At 53.4% G+C, this 14,890-nt stretch overlaps 1 protein-coding gene across 3 annotated transcripts in view; it reads left to right on the top strand.

Annotated features, from left to right (window-relative positions):
• Positions 1 to 4,291: 4,291 nt before the first annotated feature.
• TPST2 (tyrosylprotein sulfotransferase 2) overlaps positions 4,292 to 14,890 on the top strand; it is a 51,468-nt gene continuing 40,869 nt past the window's right edge. Inside the window, exon 1 of one of the 3 annotated variants that reach the window (XM_058531675.1) lies at positions 4,292 to 4,367. In XM_058531675.1, the coding sequence (XP_058387658.1) occupies positions 4,318 to 4,367 (50 nt within the window). In that variant the 5' untranslated portion in view covers positions 4,292 to 4,317. Of the gene's footprint in view, positions 4,368 to 4,576; positions 4,617 to 13,475; positions 13,548 to 14,890 lie in introns of those variants that run through there. The other 2 variants (XM_058531677.1, XM_058531676.1) reach the window with 2 other exon arrangements.

The raw sequence follows: 14,890 nt of genomic DNA, 5'->3' as shown, positions 1-14,890 counted from the left end.
AAAGTGTTGGGCAAATCGCTTCCACTCCCTGGGACTCATTCTTCCCGTCTGTCAAACAACAGCTGAAATGTTCATCGAGCCTCGAGATTCTGACTCTGGGATTCTCTCGTTCCAAAGTTCCATGATTCTCCAAGACTCTGTCATTTATCTCTAAGCGTCCATGGTTCTCTGATTCCAAAATCAAGCTATATAGATTCCCATCCTCAGCTCCTAAGGTCGGGGAGCACAGCTCTATAATTCTCCTGTAGTGGAGTCAACCTTCCAATCACATGAGCCACATGAACTCAACTTTCACATGTCTTCAACCTAAGACCTCACTGATGGCAAGACGCACCATGATTTTACGATCCAAGGACAAAAAGAGAAATACTATCCATTCAAATACAATGCAACTGCCTTCTGATCCCTTAGAATTTTTATTTCACATTTACTGAAAGAACTATTTTGGACTTATTTTGACATAATAGTTTTTTGTTCAGTGTATCAATCTTCTGAGTCTTAAAAAAGAGAACAATAGAAATTCATCAGTTAAGTTAGTCCTAAAACTTCTTTGTGTTCATAGTCTTATTCAAAACTTTTTTATTTTTTTGGTGAGGAAGACTGGCCCTGAGCTAACATCTGCGCCAGTCTTCCTCTATTTTGTATGTGGGCTGCTGCCACAGCATGGCTTGATGAGCGGTGTGTAGGTCCGTGCCTGGGATCAGAACCCGCGAACCCTGCGCCGCCGAAGTGGAGCATGCGAACTTAACCACTATGCCACCAGGCTGGCCCTGTGTTCATAGTCTTGATCTTCCAGATTACTTTCCACTCAAAGTTGTCGATGTCCTTTTTTTCTTACAGGTGTTGTATGAAAGAAATATGCATATTAGCATTGCCAAAACATGATACATACACTTGGCAAAACCAACCAACAAAAACCGGAAGAAAATAACAAAGTAATTATTTTGCTTTTAACTTACTGTTTTATCAATACATTTATTTAACTTTAACAAATTTATGAATAGACAAAACACGCTGTAATAAAAAACAGAGAACAAATAAAAATTACAAGCATAAATAAATAACAAAGATAAAAAGAACCAAGTAAAAGAAAATAACATGTCAAAAGGTCGGGAGCGAGTGTGACATAAGCATCATAAACCTGTTGTTTCCTCTGTGGTTCCTAGTTCCAACATGCCTCTCGAAACGTGAGCATCTCACCACCTGGAACAGACTTTCAGAGCTTAAAGACAAGTCACTTCTTTTGCCTCGAAACCGAAACTTGGAGTTTCGACTTCATCAGGTGCTCAGCAGAAGAAAGGCTGATGGGCAGGATGCTGGAGGCGACCAGAGCAGCTGGCCTCGGCCAAGTGGCCGTGGTGCCCACAGCCTTCGCAGGGGCTTCTTGGTGCCGGTTTTGCCCTAAACGCTGGCTCCAGAACGCAATGCCTGGGCAAGCTGGGGCATCACTGTGTTTCAACGCTAGATCCCAGCCTGTGACTCTGAGTCGCAGGGCGCTGGGAAGACAAAGCACCTGAGTTATGGAGCATCATCTCCTGTCCATGGCAACAGGAGGTAACCTACAATATTTTGGGCATTAGCGCATGGACCCAAAGTCAGCAGTGTGTGTGCATGGGGGAGCAGGCGGACCACCCAGAGGCGTGACCCCTTTTGTTGCCAGCACCAGATGCTGATGGACACACAGCAACTGAGTTTTGGGAAAACAGCATGGTGCTGGAGTGCCCTGAGGAGGTTCTAGAGAGATGAGCATCTCTTTAGAGCCACGTTGCCATGACAGCCAGTCACCTGGATCAGATGCCCAAGATCAAAGTGCTTTGTGAAGCCTGGGTAGCCAGCAAGGAATGGTAACCCCACATCCTTCCAGCAGAAGGGAACCTGCCCCTCTATCCTAGCTTCCCGCCCACTGCTGGGCCACCGCCTTCCACCACTGTACTGACTTTCCATCTCAGCTCCGATATTTACTAGCTGTTGCCCTTGGTCGAGTCAAATTACCTGATGGAGCCTCTGTTTCCTCATCTGTAAAATGGGAGTAATGATAATCAAACCTCCGAAGGTTGTCGGGAGGAGTAAATGATCAGTGTGAATATAATACATATAAGGCGCTCAGAGCATCGCAAGCACCCAAATCATCAGCAGCAGCATCTTCTCGAATGTCAGAGCCGGAAAGAGTTTTAGAATCAACCTGTTTGATACCACATTTATTCATCCTGCTTTCAACAACTATTGACTAACGGCCTCCTAAGTGCCAGGCTTTGTCCAGATGCAGGGGAGACGGGTTGGGGGAGAAGACAGAAGAGGCTCTTGCCCTGGTTGTTCACAGACCGGAGGAGCAGACAGGACTGAGCTTGTTCATCTGCCTTTGAAACCACATCCAATTCCCGGGCTGCATGGTCTAGTGTCCGTCCCATCAGGATATCCTAGGGGGTGGGCAGACTGCCTCAAGGACGGAACAGCCAGCTTGAGACCTGAAGGGGTTTGCTGAGTTGGGAGACTGAGAGGAGAAGGCCCGATCTAGAAACCAGAAGATCATTCTGGTCCCCTTCTTTCTTGAGCCCCGCCACTGAGATCTGCTGATTCTGTCTTCCAAACATCTCTGGAACCTGAACACTCCCTCTGTGCCCCCAGCCCTGCCCTTGGTTGGCCACTTCCCCAGGAGTATTTCAACAGACTCCAAACCAGTGTCCCCGCCTGTCTTCCTCCACACAGGAGCTAGAAGGATCTTTGCAGAAAGCAAAGCTAACCATGTCCTTCCCCTCTGAAGACCTTCCATGTCTCTCCACTGCTGCAGGATGAAGTCCTGACTCCTGCCTATAGCCCACACAGCCCTGTAGCATCCAGCCCCTGCAGGCCCCTCTGACCTCCTCGCCCCCCTCCCCACATCCTGTCCACTGTGCATGTCATGCACGGCCCCACGACAAAGGTCCTTTCCACTGGACCTTCGCACCTGCGGCTCCCTGTGACCCGCTCTTCTGTGAAACCACAACCACGCCCCCGGCCTCCGTGTAAACATGGAGTAGAAACCCCCTGGCCCTCCCTCCCTGGACCAGCTCCATCCCCCTGTTCCCAACTCCCCAGTGCTTGTTGGAGGGTCCTGCCTCCCCTACTTGGATGCAAGGCCCTAAGTCCTCCCCTTTCCTGCTGACCCCCAGCGCCCAGCACAAGGTGCTGAGGAAATGCTGTTGTAGAATGTTATTAAACATACGGCCCCTTCAGACCTTTTCCCTCGATCCCCATTTCTCCACCCACAAAGGGACATTTTAAACACCCAGCAGGGTTCCTGAGGTCAGTGGTACAAAGCCTCTAATATGTGCACAGTAAACGCTAGATAATATTGCTTCCAGACCAGGAACAGCTGGCTCCCTGCAGGCAGAGGATTTCAATTTGTCCGTTTCAGCACTTTCTGCACAGCAGGCACTATTTATTGGACATATGAATGAGCGATGAAGGAACACATGGCTGGGCATGGGCAAACAACAGTACTTAATATCTGTGTGCCTCAGTTTCCTTATCTGTAAGATGGGGATCATAATAGACCACAAGGCCATTAAAGGTTTAAATGTATAAACATCAATAAAGCGTTTAGAGCAATGCCTGGCACTTAGCAGGTAAATATACATATATATAATATATATATATAAAATGTTTGCTGTTATGGTTGTAACTATCACAGAAATTTATTTTAAACAGGTAATATATGCATACAGTAAAAAGAAAAATTCAAACAGAACGAAGAACGAAGGTTCACAGTGAAAAGTAAGCCTGCATCCCTTTCCCCCCTTCATTCAATGCACATGCCTATAATGTATAGATAGATCTATTATATTACACCCATTTTACAGATGGAGAAATCGAGGAACAGAGAGGTTAAGTATCTTAGGCTGAGCTGAGATCTACCAGCCTGGAGTTTTATTTTATTCCTGTATATCAGGGTTTCTCAACTTGGGCACAATTGACATTTTAGGCTGGATGGGGGGAAGGGGCTGTCCTGTGCATGGTAGGATGTTTACCAGCATCCCAGGTCTCTACCCACTAGATGCCAGTAGGACACTCCCCCACCCCAAATTGTGAGAACCAAAAATGTCTTCAGGTATTGCCAAATGTCCCTGGGGGCAGAGGGGCAGAGGGGCAGAGGGGCAGAGGGGCAGAGGTAGGGCCAGGGCAAACTCGCCCCTTCCTTGAGAACACTGATGTCTATGAATATGCATGATAGCCCCTCCCTCTTTTGTTTTTCACACAAACAGCAGCATAAATACACCCTGCTCAGGGTCCAGTTTCCTCCCCTACAGCAGTTCTCGGCGATCATCTCACTCACTGCCTATGGACAGAGGCGAGCCTCTCTTGCACAGACCCCCCCGGGACGGAAAGTGGTGAGCTGCCGGTCCCGGGGGTAAGCCGGCCGCAGAGCAGGGCTTCCGGGGCGGGGCCACGTCCGGGGCCGCCCCGCCCCACCGCGCTGTCTGGGGGCGGGGCCGAGGGCGGGGGCGGGGCCGCGCCGGGCCCGCCCCGTGACGTCACGGCGCGCGCCCCGCCCCCCCGCGGCCTCCCCCTCCCCGGGCCGGGGCGGCTGGCGAGCGGGCATCGCTGGGCGCGCGGCGGCCTCGCGGCGCCTCCGCACGGTAGGTGGCCCTGGGCGGCGCGGGGGCCTGGGCGGCAGCCGCCGGCAGGGGGCCGCCTGCGGGCCGGCCTGGGGCGCCGGGAGGCCGCGGCCCGCGCGGCTTCCTCCGGGCCCGGCGCGGCGCTCGGGCTCCGGCGCCGGGAGCTGGGCGGGAGGCGGTGCGGGCGGCGGTCCGGGGATCCGCAGCCGCCCGGCGCCCGGCGCGCTCCCCGCGGGTGCGGCGGAGCCCCGGCCCCGTGGCCGCGCTTCCCGCTTGGGACCCCGCGCCCGGGGGGCGCTCAGCGTCTGTGCGTGTGTGTTGCGGGGGGCAGGCGGCTTGTCATCCCCGTCGGAGTCCCCGACCCTCCCCGGCGCGCGGGGACCCCCGGCGGGCGCCGGGACGCGCGGGGGGCGCGTGGAAGCTAACTTGCCGCCGCCGTGGAGTTGCGAGGCGTATCAAAAGTGGAGGCGCTGGGGGACGGAAATCGCTGGCTGGGGAGGGGGGCGCCGAGAGCGTGGAGTAAGGGGAGCCCTGCTGAACTTGGGGGGCACCCGCCAGGAGGGGGGCGAAATTTGGCCAGAGGATCCCACCGCCCAGCAGCCAACCCCTTTCAGTAAGAGCTGAACGGGAGGTGCCTCATAAAACTGGGGCTGGGAGTGGCAGCAAAGGAAAGGGGGCATGGTCACCAGGCTGGGCACGCCTGACCTGGCCAAGTCATTATTATATGGGAAAGAGGTCGAGGTCTGGCTTTCCCACTCAAAAGTCCGTCCCCTCTGGAGGAAGGGTGGGAACCATCCGATTCAGCGCAATCCTTAGAAGGCCCTATGCCTGTCACCTTTCCCCCTCCCCTTTTTACAGATGGGGAAACTGAGGCTCAGAGAGGTCACATGCCCATGGCTCTTCTCACAGCTGGGATTGGCAGACCTGAAACTCACCCTCAGGCTTCCTGACTTCATGTGTCCTGTAGGGAAGCTGGGGAAGGGGCTGGTGAACTCCTACTCATCCTTCAGAAGCCTCCCCCAGCAGCACTCCCTCCTGGAAGCCTCGCCTGGCACTCCTGAGACATTGTTGGGTGCTTCCTGTGTTGACACCCCCCCAGGTAGCTGGCCTTTTCCGTCACTTACCAACCTCCTTGCAGGTCTGTCTCCCATACTGGGCTGTGGACCCCTCTCCCCATACCTCATCTCATATCCTTTCCTTCAGCCCAGTGGGCTGGTGGTTAGGCCACGCTGCTGGGTTTGGACAGATCAAGTTGTGACTCACCCGGTTTAGTATGATGTGGTCTGGGCGAGTCATTCCCCCTCACCCAGCCTCAGTTTCCATGACTGTAAAATTGACTTCATTGCATCATTTATGAACCATTTACCCCACCGAACCCCATTGTACTATTATTTACTTAAGATATATTAATATCGCCTTAAATTTTTTTTTTTTTTTGGTGAGGAAGATTGGCCCTGAGCTAACATCTGTGCCAGTCTTCCTCTATTTTGTATATGGGACGCTGCCACAGCATGGCTTGATGAGCGGTGTGTAGGTCTGTGCCCGGGATCCAAACCGGTGAACCCCAGGCTACCGAAGCGGAGTGCGTGAACATAACCACTATGCCACCAGGCCAGCCCCATATATCACCTCATTTTTTTAAAACCTCATGTAATTTGTTTTATAGCAGCTTTATTGAGATATAAGTCATATACCATACAATCCATCCTTTTAAAGTATTCAAGTCAGTGCTTTTTAGGATATTCACAGACTTGTGCAGCCATCACCACTGTCTAATTCTAAAACATTTTCATCATCCAAAAAGAAACCCTGGACCTGTCACCAGTCACTACTCAATCCCTCCTTCCCCAGCCCCTGGCAACCACTAATCTACTTTCTGTCTCTGTGGATTTGTTTATGCTGGACATTTCAGATAAATGGAATCATACACTCTGTGGCCTTTTGTGACTGAAACTTTTCACTTAGAAGAATGTTTCCGAGGTTCATCCACGTGGTAGCTTGTATCAGTACTTGCTTTATTTTCTAGTATTTCATTACTTTTTATGACTGAATAATATTCCACTGTTATGGATAGACCGCAGTTTATTTATCATTTATCAGTTGATGGACATTTGGGTTGTTTCCACTTTTCGGCTGTTATGAATAACGCTGCTATGAACATTTGTGTACAAGTCTTTGTGTGGATATATATTTTCAGTTCTCCCAAGTATATCCCTAGAAGTGAAATTGCTAGATCATATAGTTATTCTCTGTTTAACCTGTTGAGGAACCGTCAAACTTTTCCAAAGCAGCTGCACTATTTTACATTCCCCCCCAGAGCAGATGAGGGTTCTGATAATCTGGAATAAATTTAGTCTCCTCTTAAGCAGTTATAATCTGTGAAATCACTGGCTTTGATGTGCTAGTTCTAAATTATTTTCTAACACATGAAATAAAGCGCCTCATTAGCAGAATAAGGAGTGTCCTGCCTGTCACCAGGAGCATCTCCGGGACCATCAGGGAGGGAAACAGGTCAAGCCTGTAGAGAGCTTAGCTGAGGTCTGTGCACTTACGTTCCTCCTATAACGGTGACAGATATTTGCTGAGGGCCTGCTGCCAAGCCCTGAGCAGGACAAGAGGAGGCAGTGAGGACCCCCGGGGCTCACAGCACCCACCCCAGGACCCGGTAGCACCTGTTAGGAACTTGTGCATGGGATGAAGAAAAGGTGGAGACTGCTCAGACCTTCCCACCCCAGGCCAGCTCGGGGTCCCTTGACAGCAGAGGATCCGCGGACGCCAGGGAGACCCTTGCTGGGTTTCTAGACTGCAATCCAAAGGGAAGGCCCGTCCCTTGGCTCCAAAATGGGGTCTGGTCCTGCCCGTGCTCTACCCTGGCCCCCCATGCTCACTCTGAAGGTGACCTCCCCTGGTGGCCACGTGAGGTGGGCCACACGAGGGGCCTAAGTAAGCCACTGCTTATTTCAAGAGATGCCACCCCCAGGCCTGAGACCAGCAGTGTTGAGTTACAAACGCCCCATCTGTGACACAGACACCCCCTTCCCTCCTCTCGGGCATCATCCCCACACCCGGAACCCCCAGGTTTCTTGAAGATCATCGGTTCTTCCGGAGGGTAAACCTGTATTTTGCGGGTTCAGGAACTCAAGCCAGCATTCGTCTGTCTGTGCGTTCCGGGTTCCCAGCAACTAGCCTCGTCTGGCCTGGGCAGCTCTGTTAGGGAGGGGCATTGAGACCGTGCCTTCTGGTGGCTCTATCCAGCCCCTCCTGCTGTTACTCATTTGTACATATGTTCCCCTCCTTGCCCTTTTAACATCCTGGATTCCTGTGCACGAGGAGGGCAGCCTGGGGAAATGGAAACAGGGTTGAGTAGGCTAGGCAAGGGACTGCCCCTCTCTGGGCCTCAGTGTGCCCTGCTGGGGAATGGGCGTGGACTGAGAATTCGGATGCAGTACCACCTCGGGATCGGGAAGGCTGTCAGAGTGCGTTATCAATGTGACTTTGTGGATCGATTTGTAGCAAGAGAGGTGGGTCAGAAGTGGCTGGTGTTGGTGATTTGAAAGCCCAGGTGTGGCCTGGGTGGCTTTAATTTGCCATGTGGTGTTGTGGGACCTTCTCTGGCTGGCAGCACCTCCTGGCCTCCCCACTTGCTGCCTATTCCTGGTACCCATAAGGCCCCCTTGCTCTCTGCAGTCACACATCCCTCCCCACCGCCCCCCGGTCTGGAGCCACTCCAGAGAAGGTTCTGGAATGCCTGCCCCCTCCTATGCCCTTTCTCGGGTCTCCTCCGCCCGGGGCTGTGGCCTGAGGAGGATTCGTGGGAATGATTCATGCAGAGCAGCCCAAGAGCTGGGCCAGTCCCCAAAGATTGCAGGGAAGGACCGCGGAGGGCAGCGCCCACATGCCCTGGGGAGTGTCTGGGGCTGCCGCCCTGGGAGGAGCTTCGTGTTATCCTGCCAGCTCAGACTCAGGCAGAAGGGAAGGAAAGCCACCTGTCTGCCAAGTGAACTCTTGCATCAACCAGACTTTTGACCCAGCCTGCTGTGGCCAGGAGGTGGGCTCAGGCCGCTGTTAGCATCTGCCTCCCCATCCATCAGTTTTCTCATCTGCAGAAGAGAGGCACAAATTGGACCTACCTCCTGGGGTTGCTGGACAGGAGGGCATGGGGGTGAAGTGCTCTCCCAAGTACCAGGCAGAATGTGAGGCTCGTGTCGGGCGGGCTCTTTGGAATGTTGAGCAGGTCTCTTTGTGAGCCTCAGTTTCCCCATCTGTCAAAAGGCAGTAATTATAAAAATAACTAATATCAACAGAGCTCACCAGGGACCAGGCAATGTTCTAGGCCCTTTATGTACTTTAACTCATCCAATTCTCCCAACAGCCCTGTGGGATGAATGTGCCAAGGCACAGAGAGGTGAAGTAATTTGCACAGGGTCACCCAGCTAGGAAGTAGGAGAGGTGGGATTTGAATCCAGAGTCTACACTCTTTTTTTTTTTTTGTGAGGAAGATCAGCCCTGAGCTAACATCTGATGGTGATCCTCCTCTTTTTTTTTTTTTTTTTTTTTGCTGAGGAAGACTGGCCCTGGGCTAACATCCGTGCCCATCTTCCCCTACTTTATATGGGACACCGCCACAGCATGGCTTGACAAGCGGTGCGTCGGTGCGCGCCTGGGATCCGAACCAGTGAACCCCAGGCCACTGCGCTAGAGCACACTTAACCGCTTGCACCACCGGGCCGGCCCCCCAGGGTCCACACTCTTAATTGCCATCTTACCTCCTCTCAATACCCTATCTTAATGCCCAGCACATAGAAAACACTCAGAAAAAGTTAGTTATTATAAAATTATTATTTATTATTAATAAATATCCCTTTCTCTACCCCTTTGCCCACACTGCTTCCTGGATGGACAGAACAAACAGGGCTCTTGGCTTGTGAAGTCTAGATGCCTATCCCCCACTCCCTCCCGCTCCCCACACTCTCATGAGCAGTTGGGGGTGGGCAAGAGCTTGGAGGCAGCTGCGTCCCAACTCTGCCTCCAGATCGCTGTGTGACATTGGGCAAGGTGCTTCCCCTCTCTGAGACTCAGTCTCCCCCCATGTGAAATGGCAGCTGCTCTGGGAAACAAGCTGCCAGTTGATGGCTTTCGATGGCTTTGACCCACAGGATGGTTTTTGTTTAACCCCCAGGGTGTTTTATTTTAAATCGAGCCAACATTCAAATATTTTTAGAGAATAACTCCAATTTCTCACTTCTTTTGGAAACTCAGGAGCTTGGACCAAACTGGAGGGGCCTGAAGCTCCCCTTAGATGGCCCAGGTGCCCCTGGTCACTGCAGTCCCGACCACTCCCCCTCGCCACATGCGTGACCTGCCTGGCCCCAAGGGCCCTCTGGCCCTGACAGGTCTTCAGGGCTCTGAGGACACCACGGACCTGCCTGGATGTCACTTGAACGAGCAGTTCCATTGCTTTCAAAACAACTGTTTTTTAACCACTGGTTTCAATGCTCTCCAAGAGTCCTTCCCGGGCTGCTTTTCTAGGACATCAGAGGCTGTCTGAGGCCTCCTGATGCTGTTTCTGCCACTGTGAACCATCGAGGCTGTAACACACCATAAGCTTGTCCCCAGTCCACACTCCTGGGTGAGGAGCCCCTGTCCCTGGGCCCCAGGGTCCCACCTTACCTGGCTCAGGTCCCCGTGTAACCCACAGTGAGATACTTGGGGACAGCCGAGGTCCCTCTGCTGTGAGTACTGGCTAGTGTGGATCTGTGTCCCAGCACATCTGTACCCCCTGCACAGCTGCCCAGACACCGTCCCTTACCCTTTCTCTGTCCTCACAAGTACCAGGGAAGCATTTGTTATTGACAACCCCATTGCCCAGCAACTGAGGCTCAGAGACAGTCGAGTCACTTTTCTGAGGTCACACAGGCCTGATGTGACAGCACCTGCATTCGAACCCAGGTCTGCCCGGCTCAGAGGCTGCCCATTGGAGCTGTCCATCCATCCCGTCACTGCAAAAATGTCCACTGCGTGATGCCCTCCACTGGTGTCTGCGGTCACTGCCACGTCCCCAGCCCCTGGCACTGGGCCTGGGTCATACTAGGCACTCAGTGCTACTTGCAGAATCAGGATACGTGGCAAATTCTCAGCCAGATGCTGGGGTGCAGGATTTAGGAAGCCACCAGGTCCCGCTTTTCCTGGAGTTTACCTTCTGGTGGAAGCATCAAACAAGAGAAGGTAAACCACATCTCTGACTCGAGGGCTGGGCTAGCAAGTGGGGTGCAACACCTGTCAAACTTTCGTGCTTATACAGATCCCCTGGGCTCTGGGTCCAGTGCAGACTGATTCAGCAGGTTTGGGGCAGGGCCTACCACCGCGTTGCTAACCAGCCCCCAGGGGGCTCGGGTGCTGCTCATCTAAAGATCACACTTGGAGGGTCTAGGTCAGAGGTCGGCAAACTACAGCCCACGGGCCGAATTCGGCCCACTACTTGTTTTTGTAAATAAAGTTTTATTGGGACACAGCCACGCTCCTTTATTTGCGTTTTGTCTGGCTGCTTCCGTGCTGCAGCGGCGGAGTTGAGTAGTCCTGACAGAGACTGTATGGTCCACAAAACTGAAAATACGTGTTATTGCACCCTTTACGGAAAGTCTGACAACCCCTGATCTAATTATCTCTTGGGTTCCTTCAAGTTATGATATTTTGTGGTTTGGGGAGTGTAAGGTGGTAATACAAATAATGATTGCAGTTAATATTTGAGTGCCTCCTTAGCTCTTGGCGTGTATTTTTCTTAGCTCGACTCGCATAGGTAACACGACTGTGTCCATTTTAGAGGAGAGAAAACTGAGGCTCATAGGGGCTGGGTCACCGGCCCAGAGTCTGTGGGCCAGGGGGTGGGTGTGGCCCATTAGAGCCAGGTCATCTCGTTCTTGTCTCCCAGGAGCTTCTGCCTGGGACTTTTCCACAGAGCACAGAGAGGGGTTTGTTTTCATTTCAGCCTGTGCAAGGGCACTCGGGTGCCTTCAGTTCTTTATTTGTCTGTTCTCTCATTTAGTCCACAAATATCTGTGTAGCCTGAACTGGGAGTTGGGGGCCACATTGAGTTCTGAGAGGATGGGGGTAATGCCCAGCCCTGCGCATTCCAGGGGAGGAGGCAGCGAGCCAGAGAGCCACTCAGGGTGCTAAGTACTGTGGAGGACACTGGCACAGGGATAGGAGGCAGTCAGGGAAGGCTTCCTGGAGGAAGGGGTCCAAATTATACCAATAGGAGTTAGCTGGGTAGAGGAGGGCAGGAAAGGTTTTCCAGGGGGAGGGAACCACAGGCGCAAGTTTGGAGGTGTGAGACGCTGTGGTTTTGTAGGTCTAGTGGAGTTCATGGCACAGACTTTAGAAAGTTCGCGCGCACGTGCGCGTGTGTGTGTGTGTTGGGGTGGGAGGTGACATGGTAAAGGTGAAGGTCAGCAGGAGTCAAGTCACCACACACTCTCAAGTGCCACGTCAGAAAACCTGGGTTTCACCTGGCAAATGAAAGTTTCCCTCTCCACGGCCTCCTCTGATGACTTCCCGGAGAAAGTCCCACTTGCTAAGGGAATGTTTCTCTGCAGCCTCTTGTTGCACGGAGAGCAGACCCTTGCCGGGCTTCCCCGGGCTCCTCGGGCGACGGCAGCCTCCAGCCAGGAGGTATCAGGATTGCTTCCTTTGCATTTAGTTTTGCAGTTACTTTTTCATTAAGGCGTGTTTTTAATGTAAGCTAGTGGGTTATAGTTTCCTTTGAAAATGCTGTAACAAGATTGAATCCATTTAACAGAACTATTAAAGAGGTGAGAGTAAAGGGTGTTCTGGATGTAGCTGGGGAAGGTGGTCCTCAGCAGGTGGGGATTTGGGGAGTCCTGGGACAGGAGGTGGGGGCTTGGAGGGGGCCAGGCTGGCAGCGAGCTTGCTCTTAATGTTCTGCTCCTCCTTGGAGCCCCAGGAGCCTTGACCGAGGGCCGGGAGTGATTCCTGCACGGTGGGCGCCGGAGATGGGCTCCTGTTCCAGGCTGGTCCTGATCCCCGTCTTACTCCTTCTCTAGTGTCTTTCTTGGTCTCTATTTTTGTGGCTCCCTGTCTCCTTCTCATCCCTGTCTCCCTGTGTTTATGTCTCCCCTCATCTCTGGCTCTCATTGTTTCTGTCTCCCCCATCTCTGGCTACCTCATCTCTGTCTGTCCCCATCTTTACCTCTCTCCCATCTCTGTCTCTCTCATCTCTGTTTCTCCCATCTCTGTCTCTCCCCTCCTCTGTCTCTCCCCATCTGACTCCCCCATCTCTGTGTCTCTCATCTCTGTCTCTCCCTACATCTGTCTCTCCCCTCCTCTGTCTCTCCCCATCTCTGTCTCCCCCATCTCTGACTCCCCCATTGCTGTCTCTCTCATCTCTGTCTCTCCCCTCCTCTGTCTCTCCCCATCTCTGACTCCCCATGGCTGTCTCTGTCTTCCCCCTCCCCCACCGCACTACTTCCCCTTCCTCCCCACCCCCCCCATGCACATCAGCCCGCACAGCTCTTCCTTTCTCTCATTAGAAACCCTCCGTCCCACTTCCTTTGGCCGTGAGTGACATCCTGCCTCAGAACCATCCCCACCCTGGCAGAGTCCCAAACTCGGCCAGGCAGGCCACGGCGGCGTGGGGGCCGCGGCTGCCACCTCCCCGGGGAAGAGCTGGAGCCCAGGGAGGGGGGAGCCTGGCGGAGGCCGCCGGCTGGGGCAGGGTCCCGCGTCCGCCCACGCCCGGGCCCTCGCCCCGCCCCCGCCGGCCCGGCCCGGGGCTGGGGAGGAAGAGGAAGCCCGGGTGGGCGGGACGGGGCAGAATGCTCTGGGGCTGGGGTTTGGTGTGGGGCGCGCGGCCCTGCGCGTCCTTGCCTCCATCTCTCTTCAGGCGTCTCGGTGGCCAACGCGCTGTGCTCGCTGCTCCACCTGAGCACACAGTAGGTCAGCAGTGCATGTTTGTTGGCTAACAGTTTGGGGAGTTTGGGGAGAATAGCAAGATTGGAAATTGAGTCCAAACTCTTCCTTTCAAGGTGGGGAAACTGAGGCCCAGACAGTCAAGGTGGCCGGCTCAGAATCACACGGACCGTTTTGGAGCACAGGATGGGTCCCCCATCCCCTGGAAGCTGGAAGCAGTGCAGGGAGTGGGTTTAGCTGGTGGGTGGGTGCTCTGACGGCCCTCGTGGGTGTCCTGGGAAACCCCCGCTGAGGAGGCGAGAGACTCGGTTTGAGGCCAGCTGGCTCTTACCCACCTGCTGGGGGATCTGGGCATGTTCCTCCCCTGAGGTCCTTAGGGTCCCTACACACCCTCCGGGTGATGCGCACACAGTCCTGAGGATTGCAGAGGGGGTCAGGTCCGTGGGGTCAGAGGTCGCTGACCTCGCAGCTGGTGGATGGTGTGTTCTCAGGCAAGGGCCGTGGCTGCATTTTAGTCCTCTGGTTGTGTGTTGTGTAGGGGAGGAAGACAGTTCCTCTACCCTCTTGGTCCTTCTGGCTGGTCCAAGAATTAAATTGATATAAGACAGAAGAAAATCAGACAAAGTTTAATAACACGTATACGTGGGAGACACCCAGGAAAACTGAGTAACTCGCCAGAATGGCCAAAGCAACCACTTTAAATACCATCTTCAGCTAAAGACAAAGGAGGAGGTTGGGGGTAGTGATTTGGGGCTTCAGAGGGGAGGAAGGCAATTCACCTGGAGACGGAGAAGAAATATTTGATAAATAGGTGTTTGCTGGGCCGTCTATAGACACTGGGACCTGAGAGACACATTTTTACATTACACTGTAGTTATCTTCTGGTGATAGCTCGTTCCTGGAACAGGCTTTCTATCTTAAATTCTTTTAGGCAGTTGGGGGGAAGGTCAAAGTTTCTTTCAGAGTCTTTTCTTCTTAAAAATAATCAAGCCAAAGAGACACATTTTGGGGTGGCAGATTCTGATCCCCCACAGTTGCCTGGCCTGTCTTGGATCAAGAGGAGACTTTGTGTCACAGGGTCTTCTGTGAATTAGCTGGGAAAACCCAGGAGGAGGAGACACAGCTCCCAGCCTCAGAAGACTTCAGTGGCCTGCAGAGGATGTCACAGCCACTCCTTCTCCTGGCACTTGAGGCCCTGAGATCTTCCCCTGCCCTCCCCTCCTGCCTCCCCTGCCCTCCCCTCCCAAGAAGGAGTATAGTCATGCAGCAGCTCTGAGCAGCAGGGGCTCCCTGGGAGGGCTCATCCAGCACCGCCTGCTGCACCCCACACCCCGAATCCCCCTTCAGCAGGGCCGGAAGGGACCGAGAAT

This window comes from Diceros bicornis, chromosome 35 (genome assembly GCF_020826845.1).
Source record: "Diceros bicornis minor isolate mBicDic1 chromosome 35, mDicBic1.mat.cur, whole genome shotgun sequence".
Lineage (NCBI taxonomy): Eukaryota > Metazoa > Chordata > Mammalia > Perissodactyla > Rhinocerotidae > Diceros > Diceros bicornis.
The sequence above is the reverse complement of the archived record's forward strand: the minus strand, read 5'-3'. Positions and strand labels throughout refer to the sequence as shown.